General features: G+C 37.7%; 1 protein-coding gene across 1 annotated transcript in view; it reads right to left on the bottom strand.

Annotated features, from left to right (window-relative positions):
• Positions 1-26527, bottom strand: part of LOC100252659 (obg-like ATPase 1) — a 35992-nt gene extending 9465 nt beyond the window's left edge. Inside the window, exons 1-7 of the mRNA XM_002263849.4 lie at positions 26186-26527; positions 25436-25603; positions 16939-17062; positions 16145-16236; positions 6380-6478; positions 3084-3197; positions 972-1036 (exon numbers count right to left, since the gene is read on the bottom strand). Coding sequence (XP_002263885.1) covers positions 972-1036; positions 3084-3197; positions 6380-6478; positions 16145-16236; positions 16939-17062; positions 25436-25603; positions 26186-26272 — 749 coding nt within the window. The 5' untranslated portion in view covers positions 26273-26527. The remainder of the gene's footprint in view (positions 1-971; positions 1037-3083; positions 3198-6379; positions 6479-16144; positions 16237-16938; positions 17063-25435; positions 25604-26185) is intronic.
• Positions 26528-26961: the final 434 nt, after the last annotated feature.

The raw sequence follows: 26961 nt of genomic DNA, 5'->3' as shown, positions 1-26961 counted from the left end.
GAGTTTCTGTAAAAGTTTAAAGTTCCTTGAAACTCCCAAAGCAAAGCAATGCACAATTCAAAGCATGTTTTTTCCCATCAGAGGGGATAATTTTATACTGGTAAGTTACAAGAGCATATGCAAGAAATTGATCAACAACATTGCTATAAAAGTGGGAAAAAAAAGGTAACTAAAGCATAATGGAGATTCCATATTAGAAAAAAGAAGGAAACACAAGAACATAACACATAAAAGTAACAATAAGAAAATTTTCGCTCCTACTGAATTCAAGCTTATACTACTCTGATTCAAAGACATTGCTACATAACATCATATTTTGATTCAGAAATTCCTCAAACTTCAAACTTTTGATTGAAGTTGTTTAAGGTTTTTCTCCATTTTATGCTTCAAAGAAAATGCCTCTTAATAGGGGAAAAAATTAAAACATGTTGAAACTATAAAATATGGTACAAATGGAAATCAAAGGCTGTTTGTACCAAGCAAGAACCTGGCTATAAATCATAACTACATGAGAGTGTGACTTAAGTTTGACTAAACATTGTAGCACCTCACCTGTAGTATTGTAATATTGCACGTAACAGCGCCAAAGCACTCTTTCACATATATAGTCAAATACTCAAGTTCTAATTCACCGTAAAGCAGCTAATAATCCACAATTTTGTTCAAATGGAAAATGACATCATATTATCAAATAATTATGTAAATGCAATGAAACCTTAGAGAAGTTCAGAGAAAAAGAACAAAACATGTAACCAATATAAGAGACACTCAGCAATCATTTATTAACCTATTTCTAATACATATGGATTTCAGAATCCTTTTCAACCATGTGGTGTTACCAACTAGGCAACATCTTTACCACCACTATAAACATGTTGACCTTCATGACTAACATGTAGGGATTGCTCATGCACAAGAGAGAGAATGAAAGAGAAACTTAAAATAGTAATGGAGAGAAGCATTGAACATACCAAGCATGAATCTTGGGCAGAAACTTGTTCTTTTTTCTTTGATAATCTTTCTCATTCATGTTAACCTGTGCATGAAGTAAAGATATAATTATAACTAAAATCCTTACCTACTTCCAAAAAATTTCATGACAGGAAAAAATGGATATGGAAAATAGGGAAGAAGTAAATTATACACAAAAAAAGTGTAACCATGGCCCCATTCCTAAAATTTTACTGATGCTATCTTCTGAAAAAATTGAGAGTGCAGCAGAAGAAAATCTAGAGGCTTACCAACCACAAGTATTCCTCTAATTAGCTAAAATTAATACTGGCGAACAAGTCTGCAACAAATTTTTTCCCCTGCTATAGTATATGGTTATATTTTCTAATGTGTATCCTTTGTTTGATTCGGTTTTTCATCTGACAAAATATCAAGTAGCACTGGAGCTGCTATTAGAAACACAGTCAAACTTCATAGTCCTTATCCGCTTTTTTCTTTTTCTGAACTGATAATTTAATTAAAAGTAGAAAACAAATTAGTAATGTTCAAATTACAGTATGCTGCTTATAATACTCTATAAAATAAAAGCCATTAATCAGAAATTACCACAGTTGTGTGAATTGTAGTAGTTATCTATAGAATCCTAGGCAATCAAAGAAATTATAAGTCAAAGAATTTTCTTTCAATAAGAACCAACTATCAAAGCTACCCACAAATTTTTAGGTTAATTATTCTACCAAAAAAGATAGACAAAGAAGGGGAATGGGAGAGAGAAAACCTCTTGTCAAGGAGCACAAGTGCCAGGAGTGGCCAGGGGATTTCTAGATGGAGGAAACTTTGGATGGGCAGTATAGGCTGGTTGCTGAAGTGCCTAATACAGGGTCATAACCATCTCATATGCATGGATGATCCATCTCAAAGATTGACAAATGCAATTTGAAATGCTGAAACAAGTTTCCCCACCACCTACTTAACCTATTAGCTAACACCTTAGCTAACAGTGTTAGGAGCCACCCTCCCCCAATTTTAAACTAAAGGGCTTGAAACCCTTAATGTCCTGTGGACTGCCCTCCTTTGAGAACCAAAACTTGAAAAGTAGGATTCAAACTCTTCTAATTCCTGAAAGTCCTAAATATCCCTCTGCCTTCCTCTAACAATCTTCCAATTTTTTATTTTATTTATTTATTTTTATAGATAAGAAGATGAATATATTAAAAAGAGCCGCCAAAAAAGTGATCCACGGTATACAGAACATTTACACCAACCACCAAAAAGCACCACCCAAAGCCAAAGCTACAAAACAAGAATGGCTTAAGCAACACCACCCTCAACAAGATCCCAACCAATCGAAAAAACTGAAAAGAGTTGAAAGAACATCATTTATAAACAACTTCGTTTCCGATTCTACTTCCAAAGTGCAAAGCGAAAGCATCGGTTGCAAGGACCTTATCCCTGCCAAGATTAAGAAGCACTGGGCTAATGACCTTCCAAAAGGCCTCTCCAGTGCATTTCTCCTCCTTACCAGTGGATTTAAGATTTACACCTCAATTCCAGGCCTTTGATCCCCTAGAACACATATAGCTGTTAGAAGAAGGAAGTCACACTTTCTCTATGGCCTCTGGAACTAAACACCATCTATATTGATCCTGCTGATACCTTTCCAGAAGGTGTTTATAAGATTATGAAACAACCTTACATTTATATCCCTTTCCTTAAGCTGCAGAACCCTAGATTTCTACCTCCAACTAATCTCCTGAAGATATGCAGCCCTTCTATACCTCTCCTCCATCTCACTCCTGAGATCCAACCCTTGCTTGTTGAGAGCCCCCAACCATAAAATTAACTTTAGAATCCATGCATTGCAAATTACCACATTACCAAAAACCACTTCATCCCACTTGTCGATATCCATCATTAGGGCCTTGAGCTTACAAGCCAACATATAACCAGGGCCTTCATGAGTTTCTACTGTTTAACCCGCATTTTGGACAAGTGAAGCAACAAATAAAAAATGTAAAGAATTCAAAATTTGCTACTTGAACATTAATATTTCTAATAGGTGGCTAGGTGCAACATAAATACATAACTCAAAATAGAAGAAACAGCCATGTGATAACAAATAGAAAACTCACCAAATAAACAACTGGCTTGGCAGTAAGCAATTGAAAAGTATTCAGGATTTCAACATCTGCAGCTTTCCAGTCCCCTAGACGAATATCTTTTCCATCCTCAAGAAAAGCTTTAACCTGTGGAAATAAAGCACTTTTACATATCTTCTCCAAAAGACTAATATGATTACCATTTACCTATAACAGGGGTATAAAGATCTTAATGCCATAAAGCTCTTTAAATACAAAGGTGTAAAGTAGGATATGTTCAGGTAAATACAGTTTGTTTGTCAAATTTTTTTTGAGAAACAATACTATGAGAATGTTTCTGTCCATTACTGAACCCAAAAAAATATTTCCCACCATGGACTTGGCAAACACGGCTACAACAGGCCAATGCAAGCCAGGAATACAAATGTTGAAGATGTGATTTATGCCAACTGGAACTTCTGCATGACTTTAAGCATGTTTTATGGATGTTGTCTTTTGTCATTCTATCTGATTGGCTCAGGCTAGAGTATCTACAACAGTGAACCTGCTTCTCTTAATGCCATATAAAAAGGTTTTGGAACAACTTCTCTCCAAACTTTTGAGAAATTTTTCAACAAAAAGAAACATAAATACGAACATTCAAAAGAAAATATCAAAACATTTTTTGCTTTGATCTTTTTTTTAAAAGAGAAAAATATGAGAAGGATGAGAAGTCCTCCATATGATGTACAAACCTGACAAAAAATTGAGTAAACCTCCACTAAACAAGGAGGACTATACAAAAAGGACAAAGGCCTATTTTTTTTCCTTTGATCTTCAGAACTGATCTTTTTCTGGGAAATTATCTGATAGGGAAGAACATTGGAAATATCCTTTGAAAACTTAAAAGAGAAGGAGAAAGGCTGGTTCCAAGGCCCAAGTTTTAATTTGGCACACTAATGATGATTTAAATTCATATTGGGACTTGCCAGAGTTAGTTTGTTACATTTCTATTTTAGTTAGCGGTTGACATATGCTAAGTTTCTATCTCTTTTAATCTTTTTACTAAGTTAGAAAAGTTGCTATTTCTTTTAGTTTCTAAATGATATTCCTTTCCTATATCCTCTATTATTCTTAAAGGGAAAGATGAGGAATTAGGAGAATTGTCCCATCAGGAAAGGGTCATAAAAGTCAATATATACCTATATGGTCTTTCAAAGTAGGAGGGGAAAATTTATTAAAAATATTTAAGCATCTATTATGCTTCCTTGAAGGGTGTGATTGCCTCCTTCCTTAGTGTAATTGCTTAGGAAACTCTAGGTATGATTACCTAGGAACCTTGGTGTGATGCCAAGAATTTATTTTCTTTCTTTTTTTTTTTCAAAGTCATCTTTTAGTTTCTTCACCTTATTCTACGACACAAGAAGGTTTTCCAGTGCTACAAATTTTAAGATCCTGCATCATTGTCTTAATTGAAATAAATGAAGTCGGTTTCTTGGTCCTTCAGACATGCCACCAAATAATATTTTCCAGGTTAATTTTTAGTAGCCATTAGATTCCAACCAGCTTTAAATCTATAAGTGAAATAGAAATCAATTCAATGGCCTATTCCTAGATGCTTCAGTTCCGCTTATGTGATAACAGAGGAAAATGATTACTTTTGACATGAGGATATATATATATATATGTAGCAACAGAGAACAATATCCTAAAGCAGTTCAAACTGTAACGAGCAAGCCATCTGACAGTAGAAATGATATGAGCCAGTACTACTTCTGGCTTGTCTGATCATACGGTCAAGGATGGATCCAAAATGGCTGTAGGACAAGATGTCATCATCTTGATAAGGTGAAGCAAAGTCACCAACAGCGATGGAAGATAGCAGTTGATATGACATACAGTTAAATAATCCTTTTTGTAGTGTTGGTAATCTTTCAACGCTACATATAAAATATTGGAGTGATGCATTTCGGCTAAAAGACATAAAGTAGCAAACCCTTAGGTAAAAATAGTACTTGGCATGGTTATTGCAGTTAAATGATTTTTATGTTTTTCAAAATATAGAACTACAATGAATATAGAGAAATTCAATGGGAGGAAGATTAATAAGTCCAGGCCTTCGCATGGCTGATGACAAATATAAAGGTCAGTACCAACAATAAGAAGAGACCTTAAAGCCCTTAGGCCAGAATGGTATGTCATGTGTAAAAGGAGGCTCAGCAGCATTGTCATTACAGAATAGGTTGTTTGGACTTTGCTAGGATAGATTGGGTTTCACCAAGAAGTGTGGTGAAAATTCTGGCTATTACTTGTCAGTGTTTTTGAGGTCTTCCTAGAGGAAAGTCACTGCAGGCTCACATTAATTTGGACTGTATGGCAAGAGAGAAATGCGAGAATTTTTGGAGTCAAATGGAGTACTTAGGATGCAATGTGGGATTTAATCTATCTCCTCTTCTCGCTAGGGTTCAGCAAGTGCAACATTTGTGGGCACCCCTTTGAGCACTATATTGATAGACTGAAACCTAGCATGCATATCTATTAGATTGGTTGAGAAAATACTCCCTACCCCCTCCAATGCACGGTGCCAAGTTGAATTTTGATGGCCGCTTCTTGAACAACCCAAAATAGTTGAGAATTAGACAAATGTTCATGGATCATCATGAAACATCAATAAGAAAATTATCTAAAAATGCTGGAAAGGGTCTAGCCATTGAGATGGAGATAATAAACCTTGTTGGAAAGCCCAAAGCTTGCTAGAGTTGAGGGTCTATCCAACCTTCTAAGAGAGGAGGATTATGCAGTAGTTCTATCTTAGTTTAATGAGAGGGAGAAAAGCCCATGGAGGTTTAATGGATGGTTATGCCAAATTCTTTATATTGCTCTAGAATTGGTGTGTTCTCTCTATTGGATACCTCAGGCAGCTAACCATGTGGTGGATATGTTAGCAAAACAGGGAAGCCAATCAATTGATCTCTTTTGTATGGGATTTTCTACTCCCCTTACTTTGTCTGTCTGTATTTGTAACCACTTTTAGTTGTGCTTTTCCATTGATATCAAGAGTAAATAGTTTTTCTTGCGTTTGATCAAAGTTTTATAGTGGTTGTGCTTATTTCATGACAATAAGATGTTTGTTTTCAATTAAAAATAAATAATCACTAAATGAGAAAATTCCCAAATAAATCAAAAGAGTGATTAGTAATCTTGTTAGTGTACATATTTATGTGTATGTATGTATGTAATACACATACACACATATATATAATGCACAAAACCCATGACAAGAGAATATGCAAGGAGAAAACGAAAAATTCAAGTAGAAGTCATAATCTTGAACTAATAAAGCATGAAACCTTTAGACAAAGCTCAAGCTCTATTTTTAACTGCTTGTCATTACTCCTCTTCATGCTCTTTTCAACATCCTCTATCCTCTTTTCAATAAATTCAATATCCTGTAATTGAGATGCATAAAAACATAACAAAGTTTTGAGCATATATTTCATTAATCATCACTCCAAAAACAAGAAATATGGATCAAACATATCAATATCAATTAATGTCAAGAAAAAAAATGAGAAATTTGGTTTGAAATTTAGGGAAAACCAAAAGATTTACAGTGAATCTCTAGATATTTGAAAAGGGAAATGTATAGACAATTAAAACTCGTAGTATTGTAAAAACAATAATAGATGGAAAAAAAATGCGAACAATGATAGATGAAGAAAAAAAATGAGGAAAACCTGCTTGGTGTTTGCCATGTGTATGTCAACTCAGAAATAGTACAACAAATATCCTATAATTTCTAACATCAAAATACAATGTAATAATGAAGCATAAAACGTATATGGATGACAATTACCATTCTTTTATCACTTCCTTTATTGTCTTACTCCTTTGGGTTTGTCCGTATAAGTGCAGAAACTTAAATGAATATAAATGTTATACACTTCATTAATTTATAACTACATGAATAGTCCTCACATGTAGATTTTAACAAAAGAGAAAGTAATAACTTTACAATGCATTCCACAGAAAAAAGCGCATAATGTGCTTACTATTTTATGTGTTTCCTAAGCAAATAGATAGTAGATCTTTGGTAAGTCTGCAAGTGTTGTCAGAAGCATGCGGACTCAGTTTTCATGTCAAACAGTGTCTGAGACACCACAATCTATAGGAATTGCCTTACAAATAATAGATACAGTACAATTTTTATTTTTGTGATAACCAAGTGATGGAGGAGAGAGAAAGACCTAGAGAGAGTGAGCGAGAGCGATGGAGAAGAGCGATGGTTCCAGGGCACGAACAAGGACGCAGCGAGCTTTATCCAGTCAGGGGCTCGGAAAAGTAGTTTTGGGGTGGAGTCAAAGACCTTTGAGGTCGAGACAGAAAAGAAGAAGGGCAAGATGCAAATCTTCATTGTGGAAAGAAAGAGAGGTGTCTCTTCATGGATTAAGTTGGGGCCGGCGAGCTTAGGGCCGCTCCTGGAAGGTCTGGCTTTCTGCACCAAGGACACGAGAACTGGACATTGGGAGAAACTTTGGCAAGAGAATGGGAGGACCTTCTCGTTGGTGCGCGGCGAAAACAAGGGGGGATGCTTCCTCCGTTTGGGTGTTGTCGATCGGGAAAAGAAAAGATTTAGTATCTTTGTACCCAAAGGCAGAGGAGCAAAAGGGGATTGGGCTCTTATGGTGGAGGCGCTACGGGAGGTGGAAGCTGCTTCCGAAAGGCAAGTGAGACACAAGGATAAGGAAAAGTAGTGGAAACCCTTGTTGGGAAAATCCTTCACGGAGGTGGTTAAGCAGCCTTGCAGCAATGGAGAAGAGGTGGTGAGGGCGAAAGTCGACAATAGGGTCTTAAGTCAAAACTTGAAGAAGCTAGCCCATTGTCTTGTTGGTTGCTGGGACCCCAAGATAGGAAGGAGGGACGACTTGAGAAGCTGGGGGACCCAAATGGCAAAGTTGTGGGGACTGAAGGGCAACTTAGGATTGGCTAAATTGGAAAGTGGCAAGGCATTATTGGAATTTGAGTTGATGGCAGAAGCTGAGAAAGCCCTAAAAGTTGGGGAAGTCTCGGTCGGAGGTTTCGTCATGCGTTTGGAGAAGTGGAGCCAAATGACGGGATGTCTAATGGAGGGAGAGAGAGAGAGAGGCTTGGGTGAGAATAGTAGGATTACCCATCTCTTTATGGGATCGGGCTATCTTGAGAAGGATAGGGGAGGAGTGTGGGATGGTTTTGGACATCGATGCTAAAACGGAGAAGATGGAGGAGTTGCAGTGGGCCAGGATCCTGGTGAAGATTAATGGAGAGAAAATCCCTAATACAGTGGAAATTTGGGTCGAAAACATGCGCTATTACTTAGCCTTGTGGTGGGAGACTAGGTCGGCGCTAAGATCGCTGCCAACTGAAGAAAGGGGGAAACCCTTAGAAGCAGTAGGAGAGGTCGAGGGTGAGGTTCTGCCACGTGAGGGCAAGCGCATGATGGAAGATGAAGGTGGCCCAAGGCTCAAGGACCATACGCAGTCTGCCGATGGGACACGGGGGCAGACAAGCGGGTCGTGGTGCCCCTTGGACTATTCTCAGGGGCTTGCTTGGTTTCCCTTTGGGCCCCAGGGAGTTGTGAGAGCGCTGGGCCTCTTGGAGGAGCCTCGAAGCTCCATGCTGGGCTTTGGGCCTGAGGGTCTAAACCCATCCCCCTCTCCTAAGGCTAAGTTCTCCCTCGGGCCAAAGGAGGTGGTGGATCCTAGACGGACCAAGGCCTGGAAGACTATCGTGGGTTTTGGGCCGGCCAGTTCAAACAATGGTCAAAGCCCACCCCAGTCTGTGGAGTCTAGAGACCACTTTGGTGAGGCCCAAAACTCAAAGAGATCTAGCCCAAGCCCTTCGAGGAGTCCATTCTCTGAAACTCCCCTGTTTTGGGAGAAAGATGGCCAACGCAGGCTTTGTGAGACAAAGCTCCACTCCAAAGAGAGATCGAAGACTGATCTCGCCCTTTTTGAGGAAGCGTTGAGGTACGAGAGCGATTCTTTTCAGTTTGGTTGTTTGGTTTCTGGGCCCTATTCTTCTCCTTCTTCTTTTTCCGATCGGACTCCATTGGGGGAGTATTGCGACCTTTCTAGGGATGGAAAGGAGTGAGATGAGGGAGAAAATTCGCTTCAATTACTCAATGGTTCGGAGCCCCCAGCGGGTGAGACTGTCAAATGCTGGGACTTGATGGAGGTCAACAAAGGCATAATTGAAGAACTTGGAAAGGAGATGTGCTCTGCTCAAATGGTGCCACGAGAAACAAAGGCATGGGGGGAACTGGGAGGAAAGTGATCTGGCCAAGTTTAGTAAATTCTTGGGGTTTTCGACAGAAGGTCTGGAGAAAGATATTGTGGACTTCTTGATTAAAATCCAAAAGAGAAGGGAAAGAATTCACAACAAAACCCTTTTGGAGAAATTTAAGTTCGAAAGGGAACTAAAAAGATTAGAGTGCTCCATTAACTATGAAGGGGGGAAGAAGCAAAATGGTGGAGAGCAAGTAAGAGGGTGTCAGATTACGAAAGTTAAATGAAGTTAAGACTTTTGACCTGGAATGTTCATGAAGCCAACGACAGTTCCAAAAGAAGGGTAATTAAGGCTGTGATTAGGAGCCAGAGGGTGGATCTTTTCTGTCTTCAGGAGACCAAAATTCAGACATTGTCGGAGGGAATGGTGAGAAGTTTGGGTTCTAGTAGGTGGTCAAATTGGGTGGCCTTGGATGCCTATGGCTCTGCGGGAGGATTGCTGATCTGTTGGGATAAAAGGTCTCTGGAAGTGCTTGAGATGGAGGTGGGAAATTTCTCAATTTCCTGCAAGATCAGGAATATGGAAGATGGGCTAACTTGGATCTTTATTGGTGTGTACGGACCTTTCTCCAAAAAGGACAGAGACTGTATTTGGGAAGAGTTAGGGGCAATCAGAGGCTTGTGGGACGATCCGTGGTGTTTAGGGGGCAACTTCAATGTCATCCTGTCCCAAAGGGAAAGGAGTAGGCAGGGAAGGCCGACTGGAGCTATGAGAAGTTTTGCCCAGACTGTTGGTGAGTTAGAACTTCTCGATCTTCCTATGCAAGGGGGTGCTTTCACTTGGAGTGGGGGTAGGAATAATCAATCCTGGGCTAGACTGGATAGATTTCTAATGACTCAGAATTGGCTGGATATGTTTAGTGGGGTCGCCCAATGCAGATTGCACAGACTTACATCTGATCATTTTCCTATTTTGCTAATGGGTGATGGGTTAAGGAGGGGCCCTACCCCGTTTAGATTCGAGAATATGTGGCTTAAAGTGGATGATCTTAAAGGTCTTCTCTGGGGGTGGTGGCAGGGGATTGAGGTGAGAGGAAGGGCCAGTTTCAGACTAGCCTCCAAGCTGAAGGAGTTGAAGCAAAAAAATTAAAGTATGGAATAGGGAGGTGCTTGGAAGGCTGGAAGTCAATAAAAATTCAACTTTCCAGCAAGTGGAGTACTGGGATGGTGTGGAAAGCGAGAAGAGCCTTTCTGTAGAAGAAACTGAGCTGAAAAAAGAAGTTAAGGATGCTTTTAATAAATGGGTGCTTATGGAAGAAGTCCACTGGAGGCAGAAGTCAAGGGAGCTGTGGCTTAAGGCAGGGGATAGGAATACTGGTTTCTTTCACCGGATGGCTAATGCCCACCGTAGGAATAACTCCCTGGATAGGACCATGATTAATGGGGAGTGGTTGACTGAGGATCAGGAGGTGAGGGAGGGGATTGTGAACGCTTTCCAGAACTTACTCTTAGAAGAGTCGGGTTGGAGAGCTGACATTGAGGGGCTGCAACTCAATCAACTTAATTCCCGGGAAGCTGAAGTCTTGGAGCTGCCTTTTACTGAGGAGGAAATCCATTTCGCCTTGATGGAGATGAAGGGAGATAAAGCTCCAGGCCCGGATGGGTTCACAATGGCTTTTTGGCAAGCCTGCTGGGATTTTGTGAAGGAGGAGGTGGTGGATTTGTTCAAGGAATTCTATGAGCATGGATCCTTTGCCAAATGTCTTAATACTACCTTTTTGGTCCTCATCCCTAAGAAAGGAGGTGTTGAAGACTTAGGGGATTTCAGGCCCATTAGCTTGCTCGGGGGTTTGTACAAACTTTTGGCCAAAGTCCTAGTGAATAGGCTAAAGAAGGTGTTAGAAAGGGTAGTCTCTGTAGACCAAAATGCCTTTGTGAGAGGCAAATAGATTTTGAATGCTTCTCTAATAGCTAATGAGGTGATTGATTATTAGCATAAAAGAAAAGAGAAAGGGTTGATCTGCAAATTGGACATTGAAAAAGCTTATGATAGTATCAACTGGAAGTTTCTCATGAAGGTGTTGCTTAAAATGGGCTTTGGGTCTCGTTGGATGGATTGGATGTGGTGGTGTATTTCAACTGCCAAGTTCTCCATCCTAATCAATGGGGTGCCTGTTGGTTTTTTCTCGAATTCAAATGGGTTGCGGCAAGGAGACCCTCTCTCTCCTTATCTCTTTGTCTTGGGTATGGAAGTGCTTAGCACCCTTCTTAGAAGGGCTGGTGAGGGGGGCTTTCTTTCCAGCTGCAGGCTTCAGGGGAGAGGGGGTGAGGAGCTAACCGTCTCCCACCTTCTTTTTGCTGATGATACAATCATTTTCTGCAAAGCTAGAAAAGAGCAATTAACTAATCTAAGCTGGATTTTGGCGTGGTTCGAGGCAGCTTCCGATCTTAGAATTAATCTTGCTAAGAGTGTTCTAATTCCTGTTGGGGAAGTGGATGAGTTGGAGGAGTTGGCGGTTGAGCTAGGGTGCAAATTGGGGGCTTTACCTACTGTCTATTTGGGGCTGCCCCTTGGAGCTCACCATAAAACCTCTTCAACTTGGGATGGGGTGGAAAAGAGAATGAGGAGAAGACTAGTCCAATGGAAAAGACAATACATCTCAAAGGGTGGGAGAATTACTCTTATCAAGAGCACTTTGGCCAGCATACCCATCTACCTCCTGTCCCTTATTCGCATTCCTAAGTCTGTTGCAAAAAGGATTGAAAAACTTCAAAGAGACTTCCTTTGGGGGGGGGAAAGCTTGGAGGGGAAAGCTCACTTAATCAACTGGAAGGTGGTTTGCAGCCCAAAGGAGGAGGGTGGTCTAGGCATCCGGAAGATTAACTTGCTGAACAAAGCCTTGTTGGGTAAATGGATATGGAGATATGCCTATGAGAAGGACAATCTTTGGAAAATGGTGATTGGGGTGAAATACGGTCAAGAGGGGTGTGGATGGAGGACTAAGGAAGTTTGTGGGTCTTTTGGAGTGGGAGTTTGGAAGGAGATCATGAAGGAGGCTAATTGGTGTTGGGAGAGCATAGAATTTAAGGTGGGGAAGGGGACTAGAGTAATGTTCTGGACTGATAAGTGACGTGGTAATGCGGCGTTGTCCCAAATTTTTCCCCAGTTGTTCACCTTGGCGGATCAAAGGAATGCCATGGTAAGTGAAGTGTGGGACTCTAGCCTTGGTCAAGGAGGTTGGAATCTCAGATTTGCTAGAGATTTCAATGATTGGGAGTTGGATCAGATAAGAGATATGCTTAATTTGCTGAGGGACTTCAGGACTTCTCCTGAGGAGGATTCAGTGAGCTGGAAAGGGGGGGGCCATGGCGCTTTTGGGGTTAAGGGTGCTTATAATATGTTGATTGGCTCCACAGTTTGCGCCTTCCCGAATAGACGCATTTGGATGGATAAGGTCCCAACAAAAGTTTCTTTTTTTGCTTGGGAAGCCTCGTGGGGGAGGATCCTCACTTTGGATAGGCTTCAAAGAAGGGGGTGGCAGTTCCCTAACCGTTGTTTTTTGTGTGGCTGTGAAGAGGAAAATGTCAATCACATTCTTTTACATTGTATAGTGGTTAAGACTCTTTGAGAGATTGTCCTCGCCATTTTTGGAGTTCAGTGGGTGTTCCCTAAGTCTGTTAAAGAGGTGTTATTTAGTTGGAGGGGCTCCTTTGTGGGGAAAAAAATGAAAAAGATCTGGAATTTCATTCCGTTGTGTATATTTTGGACGGTTTGGAAGGAAAGGAGTAGATTAGCTTTTAGGGGGGGTCGTTAGCTATACTAAAAATCAAAAATTCTTTTGTTTGTAATCTGTGGAGTTGGGCTAGGGTGTACATCGGAGAGGAGACCTCTTCTCTCTTAGACTTTTTGGAGTGGCTTGTGACCACTTAAGGGTTGGTAAGGTTGCTCTCTTTTTTTTCTGTTTCTTGTCTTGGGCTTCTGTGTATACCCCCTGTATACTTGTGGTTTTTTGGCCCTTTTTATATATATCGTTGTTTATCTATCAAAAAAAATAATAGATACAGTACAACCCTAAATATGACAAAGTTCCATGGATCTAAATGTTGCTTTAAGAAGAGTCCAATGAAAATTTTCTTTTGCAATATTAATGGTTGTCATGGGTATTTGAAAATTTTGGAATATGCTAAAGCAGAAATAATGCTTGGTGCTTTGTTTACTCAAATTGGACGAAGAAAAGTAAAAAGGGACCTTTCATCTGGACCCACAAGCTAATGAGACTTGCCCTTGTTTTCTGGGATCACTTGTATGGTACTTGAGACTAACTGTATTTTATAAAGTAGATTTTTTTGTTCCTAGAGTGAAAAAATGTCAAGAAGACAGAGAAATTCTTGATGAAGTTCTAGACATTCTAAAACACACAAATAACTTGTTGAATGCCCAATTAACATTATTCAGGGGAAATAATGGGACAAACAATTTTTTTTCCTTTTTTGATATGCAAATGATAAAATTTTATAAATGAGTGCCAAAACAAAAACACTCCAAAGCACATAGAATGTATGCAACAAACACTTTTTTTTTATAGGTAAATAAGAGCTTGTATTAGAAACGACTCAAAGCAGCAAAAGCAGTACACACGAAGTATACAAACATCGCCCAAAGAAACTAGACAAAAAGAAAGACAAAAAACCTTTCCCCTAACTACACAAATAGCCACTATAAAATCAAACATAGACAAAGAATGATCCTCTAAATACACCCTAGCCCAATTCACAAGTGTATATAAACAAGAATGTTTTATAGCTTGGTCGGACCATTTGATATCATTGAACACTCTTTCATTTCTTCCCTTCCATGAAGTCCACATTAAGCATAAAGGGGCAGCCCTCCATGCCTTCTCCCTTCTCTTGCCCACAGAAGCACCATGCCAACCAAGCTAATTCCTTTTAATTGAGGAGTGCAAGACCCACTGCACACCAAAAATAGAGAAAATCAAACTCCATAACATTGTAGCCTTCTTGCAAAACAGGATTAGATGGTCACTACTTTCCTCTTTCTCTTTGCACAAGTAGCACCTATTCGGCATGTTCCATCTCCTCCTTTTGAGCTGTTAGATGGTCAAAATTCTGTTCCAAGACGCTTCCCAAGCAAAAAAAAACTCACCCTCATAAGAGCCTAAGACCTCCAAATAATACTCCAAGGAAAAGGATTACTAGAGGCCCTCGTGAAGGAGCGGTAGAGGGATCTAACAGAAAAAATGCCATTCCTACTTACTTTCCAGCTCAAAAAGAGAGGACACAAAAAACAACTCCCCTCCCTTAGCGACAGCCCAACTGATCAACAAGATCAATTAAAGACATAATACCTACATCTATGAACAACTTCACCAAGAAAAGACTACTACGAAAAGAAGTTTTCAAAAAGCATGATCCGATTGCTCCTCGTTATAAAAAGACATTTGGTTCCTTTCTTTCATATTGTCCAAAAAATGCACAAGGGAAACACTCTCTAAATTTTCTTATGTCTTTTGCCCACAAAGGATCCATACCACCCTAAAAGAGTCTATCTCACCAATGAAGATTGCACAGGACAGATATTGCTTGATGCTAATGCATTGTGAACCAAAAGCAAGTACAGAAACACAAATCAGTCTGCCCTCTGCATCTCATCCAGGACAATGGAAACTGATCTTCAGAAATCCTCACTCTGCTGAAACTCCACTCTAGACCACAAATGCTCACAGTTCGTCCTCCAGTAGAATCAGCAACAATTAGGAAGTCTACCTAATCTAACAACTACTCAAGAGTCAATAACCATCTGATTTCTGGAGGACCTTTCAAATGATTTTTTATTTTTCAGGCACGAAAAACAAAGGCTTCAATGATAGCTTAATTGATTTGATTAGTCTATAGATCTATTTGTGCGGTAGGGATCAGACTAGAGACTACCGTAGTTGTTCCCTGCAGGGTCTGTGACACCCCACGAATTGACTAGTGCTAATCAAGGAAATAGGTTCCTAGCCTCTCCCATACAACCATAGTACTTAGTTCATCTTCATTATGCAACTCCTGCCGCTAGATAACCCTACACTTTATATACTTACGACTACCATAAGCAAGCCCTTCAATAATTCTACCAAAATAAGAAGTTCACTACAGAAGACAGTAGTACAACATTCTGAATCTGTAGCTATCCTATTAATTCAATATATAAATTCAAATTATAAAAATGACCAAACCCTTTTGGTGTTCAAAAACACTAGAAAAAGAAGTTACAACTCAATTTGTGATGGAATTACCAATACAAAAATTTCAAGAACACAAAATCCTAACTCGTCAAAATCATTTAGCAGGAAGAACAGTTGAAATATACCACATCATATTTTATTTTTAACTTCAAAACTCAACAAAATGGTGTGAAAAAGTGTAGAAATAAAGTATAGTCCACACATGCTCACTAACAGAGGCCTACATTTTGATCCAAATTGGATTGGGAGTCACGCAACTTATGGTGACAACACAACTTTCCTAATGCATATACCCCAACAATGGAGAGGCATGAACGCAAGCCCTATTGTCCTATTCCCTCATTAGCTTACTTGAAATTCTACATCAGCAATACAGGGCTTAGAAGAGTTGGGGGTCCTGTAACAAACTCCACCATATGATTAACCAATATGTCTCAGACTCTATAAAAAATAAGAAAGAAAAATCAGCCACAGCATATCATAAGATCATGACACACATTGGGCCATTGCAATAGAAATGAAGTAATCAATACAAGTCTCAAAAGTTGGGAGTTTTAGTTCAGGTATGATAGACATCAGCATAATTCCAAATAATAAAGTGTACCTTCAGCCTTAATTCTTCACTAATAACCTCTAAATCCCTCACAGGATCAACAGAATCATCAACATGGATGATATCTGGATCTTCAAAGGCACCTATAAGAAAAATGATAGAAGTCAATTTTATAGCAATGATACAACTGATAAATTTAAATCAAAAGAACCAAATTACAAACAGAAAAAAGAATAATCACATAATACTTCTCAAATTAATTGCCAATTCGATTGAAACATCACTCGGAACAACAACTCACAACAAATGAATTTGTCCAGTCAAAAGTACAAAAAAAAACTTTATAGAGCATCACCTTAGAAAGATAGCAGCAAAATTTAAATTCCTCAGGCAATCCACTTCTTTGAAAAACAAAAACCTACCCATCTAATGCAGTTCAAAACTATATTCACTTACCCATTATATGGACATAGGAGCGGGCAACTCCCCAAATCAAATTAAATGATGGAGAAGCCATCATACCATAAAATCATGAACTGTCCAAAACCTAGCTTATTCTTTTTTTGCAACCATACAATATGGTGTTACACAAAGAAACAAAAGAACAAATTACAAATAAACCAATAAAAAAAATACAAAAAGGAAAGAGCATATAGTTATTGCACAAGAAAATAACTGTAGTTTTCAATTATAGTTTCTCAAATAGTACTAAACCACTCACTCAAAATCTGTTTTTTTTTATAGGAAAACCACCGTATGATCTCGATCAAAAGTATTCACATGAATGATAAATCCAGGAAAATAACATTCAGATAGTAAATTCACTGAAAATGAAAGAATCTCACGTAAAACATGAAAAATTCCATCAACTGCACGGATGTGAGATAAGAAGCTGTTCCCCAACCCTTGTCCTTGATGAGCACCTCGAACAAGTCCAGCTATATCATGGATTTCTAAAAAAGCTGATACCTGTTATTCAATAGTGTGAGACATATTAGAGAATAATGAATGACACAACCATGAATGAGATACAATCAGCTGTGTTAATTATATGAAGCCAAATACATCTCTACATACAAAATTGCAATCTTCACATAAAACTTTATGACCATGTTATGCAAACACCCTTCATTGATTATATTTATGTGGTGGAGGTAGGCGTTTTTTTAATAAGAAAAAAAGAAAAATATATTAACAGTGCCTAACAAAAAGAGCACCAAAATACACAAGTTGCACACAAAAGACACTGAGAATAAAGCAAAAAAGGGGCATAAAAAACAAAAGCCCCTTCATGAAGATTCCAACCAAGATATAAAATCTATCAAGGTTATGGAACCCCCCTTTATGTGCATTGTAACCCACAACAAAAGATTACAAAGAAAAGTGAATTTGGTGGAGGTAGGTCGAAGAAGGATGATTATTTTTGTGTCCTTATCTTCTTCCTTCCCTATGGAGAGGGTATTGTATTTTTATTTATTTTTTAATAGGCAAACAAAGCAAATATATTAAAAGTGCTTGGAAACGATGCACAAAATACACACGGAGTATACAAGTAGCAACCAAATACAAGCAAAAGGAAAGAGAGACAACAAACCAACGCCCAAAACGAAAGACAACACCCTAAAGCCTAGGAAAACATGAAACCAGACTTAACCAACATTTGGGTGAGAACAACTTGAAACATCCCACTACTACCACCACTGCTTTTCCTTGCAAGCTAGACTAAAACCAAGAAGACTGCCCCCCTAAAAACACACCCTAGAAGGTCACTTACAAACCAACTCCCACCCGTTACTCTCGTTTTTCTCTTTTTTGTTTCAACTATAGTAATTAACCTAACATTCCAAATTTCGAAGCTCCCTAACCAAACGGGGCGTGGAAGGGGGCCTCCTCTTTGCAATTGAAACTCTACGCCGCTTTCTAGATTCAAACTTTCTCAGTAGGGTCGCAATTTCCTTCTCATTCCCATCCACTGGCAAACCCAAAAACTTGCTAAATGAGATGAATTTCTAATACGATTATAAGAGAGTTGGGAAGGTTTTTGTTCTTCAAAGAAGTGAATTACCTGAGGAATTTAAATTTTCTTCTCATTCCCACTTCTTTGATACGTGCCTAGATTGTACTAACTCTTTCTTCATTGCCTAGTTGCATTAAGGCTTAAGCCAAAAATAACTACCAAAAATTGTTATTTTATGCCCTTTAAACGTATGGTAAGAAGATTTTTATATTATATAATTAAAATGCCACATAAGCACCAGATAGCAACTAATTAATATGAAAACATACAAATATATATATATATATACACATACAAAAAAATATTATTTTACCCATCAAAAAAAAAAACATACAAATATTATCTACAAAGTCCTTAATATGAAACCTTAAAGTCATAACTCTTCTCGTCTTCAACCATCTCAAAGAACTCTACTCTATTCAAATGTCTTCAACCCAATTTCTAACACCTCATAAGCAACTTTGCTGTTACAAAAATTCTTGTCTATTTGACTTAATCTTTAAATATAAAAAATCTAAATTTTGCTATTTATGTGTTTTATTTTTCTAGGTTTAATCAATATATTCTTGAAACTATTCCTTTTTATTATTTTATTTTGTTCAGTGTGATATCTTATAATTTTTAATTTGTTTGATGATAAAGTTGGGTTATTTTTATTTGATGACAATAATATTGGTAATATATGTTAATTGTTGATAAAGTTGAGTTTTAGTTATTTGCTACAATTTATGTGAATAAGTGAGTTTTTTATTTTCTCGGGAAACTAAAAGGACTTTCTATCCTTAATTTTGTTAATACAAGAGCTAATGTTGCCTTATGGTTGTGGATATACATAGTTAAAGAAAAAGAAAAGGAGCATTTTTAAGTATATTGAAACTAACTTTAACAAAAACGAAATAGGAAAATTACAATGAAATAAAGAGTACTTTTCAATATGAAAACATAAGAAGGAAATAGAAATTTGAATCATCTATGACCTTATTAACTCTTTAGATAAAGAATCAAGAGTTTAAAAAAATATAAATTTTTAAAATAATTTTATTATATTTCATTTTCTTTCATTTTTTTATTATAATTAAATAAGAAAATACTAGACTAGTTTCACATTATTTTAATAGTTTTCAAGATTGAAACTATGCACATTTCTTTTTTATAGGTAAAAAGGGTGATTATATCAAAAGCGCTTGAAAAAGGCGCATCAAAATACATAGTTTTCAAGATTGAAACTATATACATTATGTCATGTGAGTTATTTCTTTTAAATTTATAAAATTGTTGCAATAAGGGCACTTCAGTCAATATATTAAAAGAATGGTAATTAGTCTCTCCCTATGAAATAATTTTTTTTTAATCTTTTTGGATTGAAAAAAATAAATAAATAAAAAGCTAGTCACATTTTTTAAAATAAGATACTTTTTAAAATATTTTCATCATGTTACATCTTGTTCCAACTTTACCTTTTCTTTTTTAGCATAGATGGGGGTCCGTTATGGATTTATAAGTCTCCATACATTTTCTATTGTACCTTAAGACATAAAAAATGAATGCTTTTATGGAAACCTATTAAGCTTTACATTGCTAGATTAGAGCCTTGTATGTTCATCCATGAAGAGTGTATTGGAAGAGCAAGTTAAATGGAGCTCTCTCCTAGAAGTTGCACTCAAGCAAAACCTTAATGGTTGTTCTTTAGGTAAGTAGGACTAATTAGGAATTAGAGGTGTGATTAAGGAACATGAGGCAGTGGATTGAAAACCTTCACAAAACCTATTGGTTTGGAACTAATTAATTTTTTCAAGGATTGAAGCCTTTCTTAAAGGAATTATTTTTGGTCTATTTCTGAGTTTGTACTATCTCATGCAGAGAGTATTTTGCTATTGTCACCTCTCAGGTGCAAACAAAAAATTATCGACATTGCTAGACTTCAAGGGTGCTCTCTTAGATTTCTCCCATGGTTAATTGGGTAGCAAATTATCTACCTAAATGTTGGGTCCCTCACTTAAGAGACTTTTGTACAATTTTTACCTCCACAAACCATTGTTTTGTGTGTATGTTGGAGTTGTTTTGGACTAGAAGGTCTTCTAAAATTATTGCTTCTAGACCGTACTTATTTTCTTCCCTTCTACATGAGTTTCTTCTCTTTGGAAGGACAACTATCCTTCTCTGTGAATTCTTGTTCAATGAAATGAACTGAATTGTTTGTCTCTAAATAAAGAAGGAAATTCTAAAGATGATTTGGAAGGAGAGTCAGCTGCCAAAAAAAAAAAAAAATCATCCATTCATTCTATAATGAGATGGTGGTGTATATGGGTGAACATAAGCATCCTAGCTTGGAGATTTGAAGCTCCATGGGTCCACAAAGGCGGCCTTCCTTCCAAAGGGCATTGATTTGGAAAAGGAGTACAACTTATGATAGAGAAGTTTGGGAGTGAAGCAAGATTTCAGCATGGAGTGATGGTGATTCAACAAGATGGACCAGCAAAAAAGAAGTGTCAGTTTGGGGTTGAATCAAAATCCTTTGAGATTTCTTTGGAGTTGGTCTAGGGGAAGACTGTTGGAAAGATTTTAGAGAGAGGCTGAGGGTTTTCCACATGGATCAAGTTTGGAGGGGTCTAGCACTGTTGCTGGAGGGGGTAGAGGTTTGCTGCAAAGGGAAGTCTAGAAAGTCCTTCAAGATGGCATGGAATGAGGGGGTAAGGAGTTTTAAGCTGGAGCTTCGTAGAAACAGTGCGGGGAGTTTTCTACGATGTTCTGTGGTGTCAACAGAGGAGAAAAGGTTCTCCTTAGTGTTTCCTGAGGGAAGGGACAATCTAGGGGGATGGAAGGCCCTTGCTTTCAATCTAAGGAGCATCGGTGTTAGCCCTGTGTCCAGGCCTTCGGAGGTCTCTGAGGCTGCTGCTTCTCAGTTGGAGGATAGGGGCTTGATGGAGGTGGGCGAGGCAATTTGGCTTCAGATTGTGCCAGAGCAGGGTTTAAAAAACTCAAAGGTTCTCCAATGTGCCCATCTTGAAGTTTATGGGAAGATAACAATAAAAGAATGTTTGTAGAAGTAGAAATGGATAGGAGGAGCTCCATCTTAGAGTTCATGCATACCATAGGCGCAAGGTTGTTGAACATTGTATTTCCTTTCTTTGTATTTGTTTTTCATTTTCTTAGCATGAAGTGTATAATTTTCATCTATATATATATATATAATAGGCAATAAGAGAATATATGCAGATAGCACTTGAGCAAGAGGCACAACAAAGGACACATGATGCATACATTTATCACCAAAACAAGCAAGCAAGAGAACGAGAGAGGGAAAACAAACTCCATCTACTTATTCTGAGTTAATCCAGTCTACAAAGCCTATCATAGTCAAACAATGATCATCTATATATAGTTTGACCCATTCCACAAAAGAACTAATAAATGGAAGTTTAATTGCTTGCATATGATTTTTTCAAGTCTTCAAAAGCCCTTTTGTTTATTTCCTTCCACACCGTCAAAAACATATACAAAGGAGTTGCTCTCCAAGCTTTTTTCCAATTTTTTGCTCATAAAAGATCCACACCAGCTCAACAAAGTTCCTCGTAATGATGAGTGAAACACCCATACCACGCCAAACAAAGAGAAAATCAACTGCCATAGACACTAGCTTAAGGGCAATGAAGGCGTAAAAGATCAGTTGATTCTTCCTCTTTTCTGCACATATAGCATCTATTCAGCATAATCCTTCCCCTCCTAAGTTCATTGATCATCAAAATTCTTTCCCACAATGCTTCCTAAGAAAAAAAATCTCCCCTTCATAGGTACCCAAGAGTTCCAAGCTATGATTGTGAGAAAAAGGCTCTCTTCTTCCCTAGGCTATAAGAGTCATAGAAGGATTTGATGGGGAACTTGCCACATTCAAACTCCTTCCACCCTAATCTATCATCCTCCTCTCTCCTGATTGAATGGGCTTGGAGTTTCTTAAAAAAGTCATAACTCCTTCGAGCTATCAATCATGAAATTGTCTTAAAAAGCGAGGGCTCCACTAACCTCTTTCCCCCTCATGCTCCCAACACCTCCGCTACCCATGAAACCTTTGACAATGACTATAGAAAACAATGATAGAAAAGATTCTTCCAAAGATAAATCTCCACACCATCTATCATTCTAAAATTTGACCCTTCTTCCATTACCAATAATGAACAACGATCTACTCTTAACATAATCCCACTCATTTCTAATTGTCTTACACACCCAATCCATAACCATCCCTCACACCATGCTCCTTCTTTCTTGAATTTCTGAGTGATAACTTGTCTACATAAGGAATAAATCTTCAACTCCACTTGCCAAGGAAAGCCTTATTTAGAGCATAGGGATTTTTAATGCCAAGGGCCCCAAGCTTTTTGTCCAAATAGGCTATGGACCAATTAACAAGATGAAGTTGGAGTTTTTTTGCAAGCTCAACCCCACCCCAAAGAAAGTCTCTTTGGACATGCTCAAGTCAAACTCACCTTTTTGGGGATAACAAACAAAGACAAAAAAGAAATTGAAAGACTAGATAGTGTACTCCATATTAGGGTGAGTCTCCCTCCCTTAGATAGAGGTTATCTCTTCCATATAATGAGCCTTCTTTGAAATCTCTCGTCCACCAAGACCCAAACCCTTCTTTATTTAAAAAGAGCTCCCAACAACAAGCCTAGATAAGTAGAAGGGGAAGATGCCCTACCTTGCAACCAAAGAAGCTGCTAGCACCTCCACATTGCCCTTACCACCAATCATAATTAGCTCACTTTTCTCCAAATTAATTTTGAACCTGGATTTTGTCTTAAACTACATGAAAGACCAACTCAAAATTTTCAATTGCTCTTGACTAGCGTCGTAGAAGATCAAAGTGTCATCAACAAACAATAGGTGAGTCATTTCAAGCTCCAATCCACCTTTACCACCCATCTTGAATCCCAAGATGAAGCCCCTTCGCTCACCCTCCACAAAATCATGCTAATCACCTCCATGGCCAAAATGAATAAATAAAGAGACAGGGGGTCTCCCTATATCACCCCCTTAAGCTCTAAAAGAAACCGACTAGTCCCATTTACTAGAAACAAGAATTTTGTTGTAGAGATACACCACTTGATCCATCCAATCAACCTCTAATTAAAACTCATTTTCTCCAAGACCTCCATTAGGAAGTTCCAATTAATGTGATCATACACCTTAATATCCATCTTACAAACAATAGCACTATTGTTGCTCTTCAACCTTGAGTCAATGGCCTCATTTGTGATGAGAATTGTATAACTTTCATCTACTAAGATTATGCACCCTCTGATGTGACATATTTATCATATAAACATAAAAACCTAACATTACAAAAGGCATTATAAATTAAAAAATAAAAAATCATAGGCCGCTATTATAAACAAAGTAATTTTCCCAAAAAATTCAATTCAAATGATCAAAGATTCAACTTAATTGATTTTCAAAGTAGACATTTTTTTTTTTTTTGATAGGTAAATTTTTTTTTTGTCCCCATTGGGACTTGAACCTAGAACCTCCCACAAACCCTCCCCATCCCTTTACCACATGAGTCAAGCCTCAAGGGCATTTTTGAAGTAGACATACTAATTTAGAATGAATCTAATGACGTGTCTTCATCACCAACTTGGTCATGCATCTAGTTACAAGGACGGTGGGCCCATACTCCATGCCATAGCAAATTAAATCCTGTCAATATGCTGCAACTTAGGTGAATACTATGGTTTCAATACTTAAAACTTTCCAAAATACAATCTTTCAAGTGGGAACCATTGAACATCAGGTCCCACATAGTCCTAGATGGCTTTTGAGGCTTACACCATTAGGTTTACCTTAAGGCAAGACTTAAGGAAAAATCCAAGAGGGATAACCTTGAGGGTCAACTTATCTACCTCACATAGCAAACAAAAGTAATCCTTAATTCATAGAAAAGTGACACAATGGTTTTCTTCTCTTGACACTTTATAACATTGAAATTCCTAAAACTTAAATCAATGATTTATTTGTCAAACTCTGAGTGATCAAGAAAGGTCTAGGAAGCACAAATCACTAACATAAGCTTGATACTTAATACTTCCATTCAAAGCTAGTGAGGTTAAAGGTCGAGGAAGAACCTAAAGAGGAAGATGAAAGAATTATCATGAAACAATAACATTGATAGAGAAGGTAGAGAATGGAAATTAAGGTCATGACAGGGATAATATTGAAGGTAGAGGATGAGATAAAAAGGAAGATGGAAAAACAATTATAAAATGGTAAAATCAATTGATCACTCAAGCAATGATGGTAATGAGACTTTTTGCACTACATTTAAGGACCACTACAAGGTTATATCCTCGGCAAGCTACATGCCATGAGGGTATAGAGGACATCTAGAGTCTCTAAACTATTGTTATATATTGAGGATAGTCAAGCACAATCAGAAGGACATGACAACAAGAAAGAGCACAACCTGTCAACTCAATTTATATCAAGATAAGCACAGTGCATCCTTCACCATTCTGACATGCATATCCATTCTCATCATGGTTTACAATGAGAGTTGCCAAAGGTGATTTGCAACACAAGGTTTGACATCATGTGGCACTTAGTAGTAGTCACATTATGCCTTTTTTTCATAATAGGCAAGTTACATTATGGCTCCCATGTGCTACCTTTTTTTTTTTTTTTTCAATTTCTGCATCATATGATAATTAGAACCATGACTCCAAAATCAATATGGTTTTGTATGCTATTTCTATTAAGAAAAACCCTCTTCCAAATTGCATTTGCATTTTATTAGAACATGTATTAACAATCCTGTACATTATACTATTGATGAACCACAAACCACAATTACGATTGTTTGCTCACAACTTCAAGTTCAAAATAACAACTAAAGAAATATTTAAATGAGCAAAGGCAATTGCAAATTCATTCCTACCAATGTTGTCCCTCTCAAACATTTTTTTTTATAGGTATTGTCATTCTCAAAGATAAAACCACGTTCCTTTAAATTTCTAATTCAAACATAAGAGTATCCAGGGTCAATGGCAAGAAAAGAGCTTATCACGAAGGTCATGCTAAAGAACCTATTGACGCCACAAAGAAAGTGAAGAACCAGTTGAAACTACATTAAGAATGCTGATGAGGACCAGGGTGATATACCGAAGGCAGTGGTGTTTGTAAATTTCTTGTGTGCTTCCCTTAATTAGACACCTCTTAAAACATTCTTTTTTTCTTTTTTGAGTACTCACTTACAAAACCCTCTTATTCTATGAGCAAAACACACAATCTTGGTAGTTGATAGTCTGGATTCAGAATTTAAATTCACAAACCTCGCTTTTCGGCTTGTACAGCTGGCAAAGCCATTCGAACCGCTCATCAGGGATATTAACCCGGGCCTCATTTGGCTCAATGGTACAAAAAGGGAAGTTCTCCGCGGGTATTGCCAGCTTTGTGAGTGTGTTAAAAAGTGTTGATTTGCCTACATTTGGCAATCCAACCTGAAATGAAAAGACAAGAAAAACATCACTACAGTCATCATCACAAAAGCCGGCCAGTTCACAGAGTAAAAGGGACAGAAACCCAAGCAATCTTGGAAAAAAAATTCCTAGACCGTCAACAATCACTACTTTGCTCCTCCATTTCAAACAATCTCATTTAGGCTGCTCTTTTTTGCATAGACATTGAATTGAAAAGCCCAGCTCCAATTCAAATTTTTGGTCGTTTTATATATCAACAAATTGAGAACTGAAATCCAACTATACAGAATTAAGACTTCATTCAATTCCCATAACCTTGTTTTATCATAGCAAAAACCCCATACAAATAATAGAAACAAGTGAAAACTACCATTTTCCATCCCACAACCAAAGCAACTACACCCATCAATCAACATGAAGTTCACCAACATCAAAGAAACACGCAAAACTAATCACAAACTTCAAATCCTCGTTCAGATGCTAATAAAAGGAAGGACTTTGAAACAAAAAATTTTATTAAAAAAAATTAGCAATTTTCTCAGCAACCAAACAAAGGATAAAACCAGAGTTTCCGAGCAAGTGTGAGAATGAATTGAAACGTACAATGCCAATCTTGAGATGAGATGAGAAACGACCGAGGATGGGTCGTTCGGCGGGGGCTTCCTTGGACTTAGAGGACTTGGGAGGCATAGTTATTGATGTGGAGAGAGATCTGAAGAGAGCAAGTGAAGAGATTTACAGAGATTTTCTAGGTTTTGAGGGAGTCAGCTGCCCTGGTTTCGCGAACCAGGTCGTGCAGATTAGTGAGAGAACAGAAATTTATGGCGTGGCGCTTCCTTTTATAGCAGATAGCTAGAACCCTAGTCACCGGTGCCTCGTGCCAAAATGGTTCAAACCCTAGTGTTGCTAACGCGTTGGTTCAACGCACCAGGGTGGTTCAATTTTCGGATGGGAAGTTCTGTCTATACACATTTTTTAAGTAAATTTCATTTACCACCCTAAGGTATTGAGTAAATATATTTAATCCCATTGATTTTAAATTTTATTACATACCTCCCATATAGTTATTATTTAATATTTTTACTTACCTCTCTTTCTAATTCAAAATAAGAGAAATATTTGACGAATTTTCAAATCAATAGAAACTAATTGTATTTAATTAAAACCTTAAATGAAGTGAAATTATTATTTTTTTAACAAGTTTAAAACTTTTTTTAATAAATAAATTTTTAAAAAAATAAATTAAATTAAATAAACAGATAAAACAGTTTTTAAATGGGAAAAACCAAATGAAAAAATTTGTAAAAAGGAAAAATAAAATCAAGGAAACAAATACTAAAACAAAAGGATGAGAAAAAGGAAAAATAAAAGATGAGGGG

This window comes from Vitis vinifera, chromosome 10, assembly GCF_030704535.1.
Source record: "Vitis vinifera cultivar Pinot Noir 40024 chromosome 10, ASM3070453v1".
Lineage (NCBI taxonomy): Eukaryota > Viridiplantae > Streptophyta > Magnoliopsida > Vitales > Vitaceae > Vitis > Vitis vinifera.
Note: the sequence above shows the minus strand (reverse complement) of the source record. Positions and strands in the feature narration are given on the sequence as shown.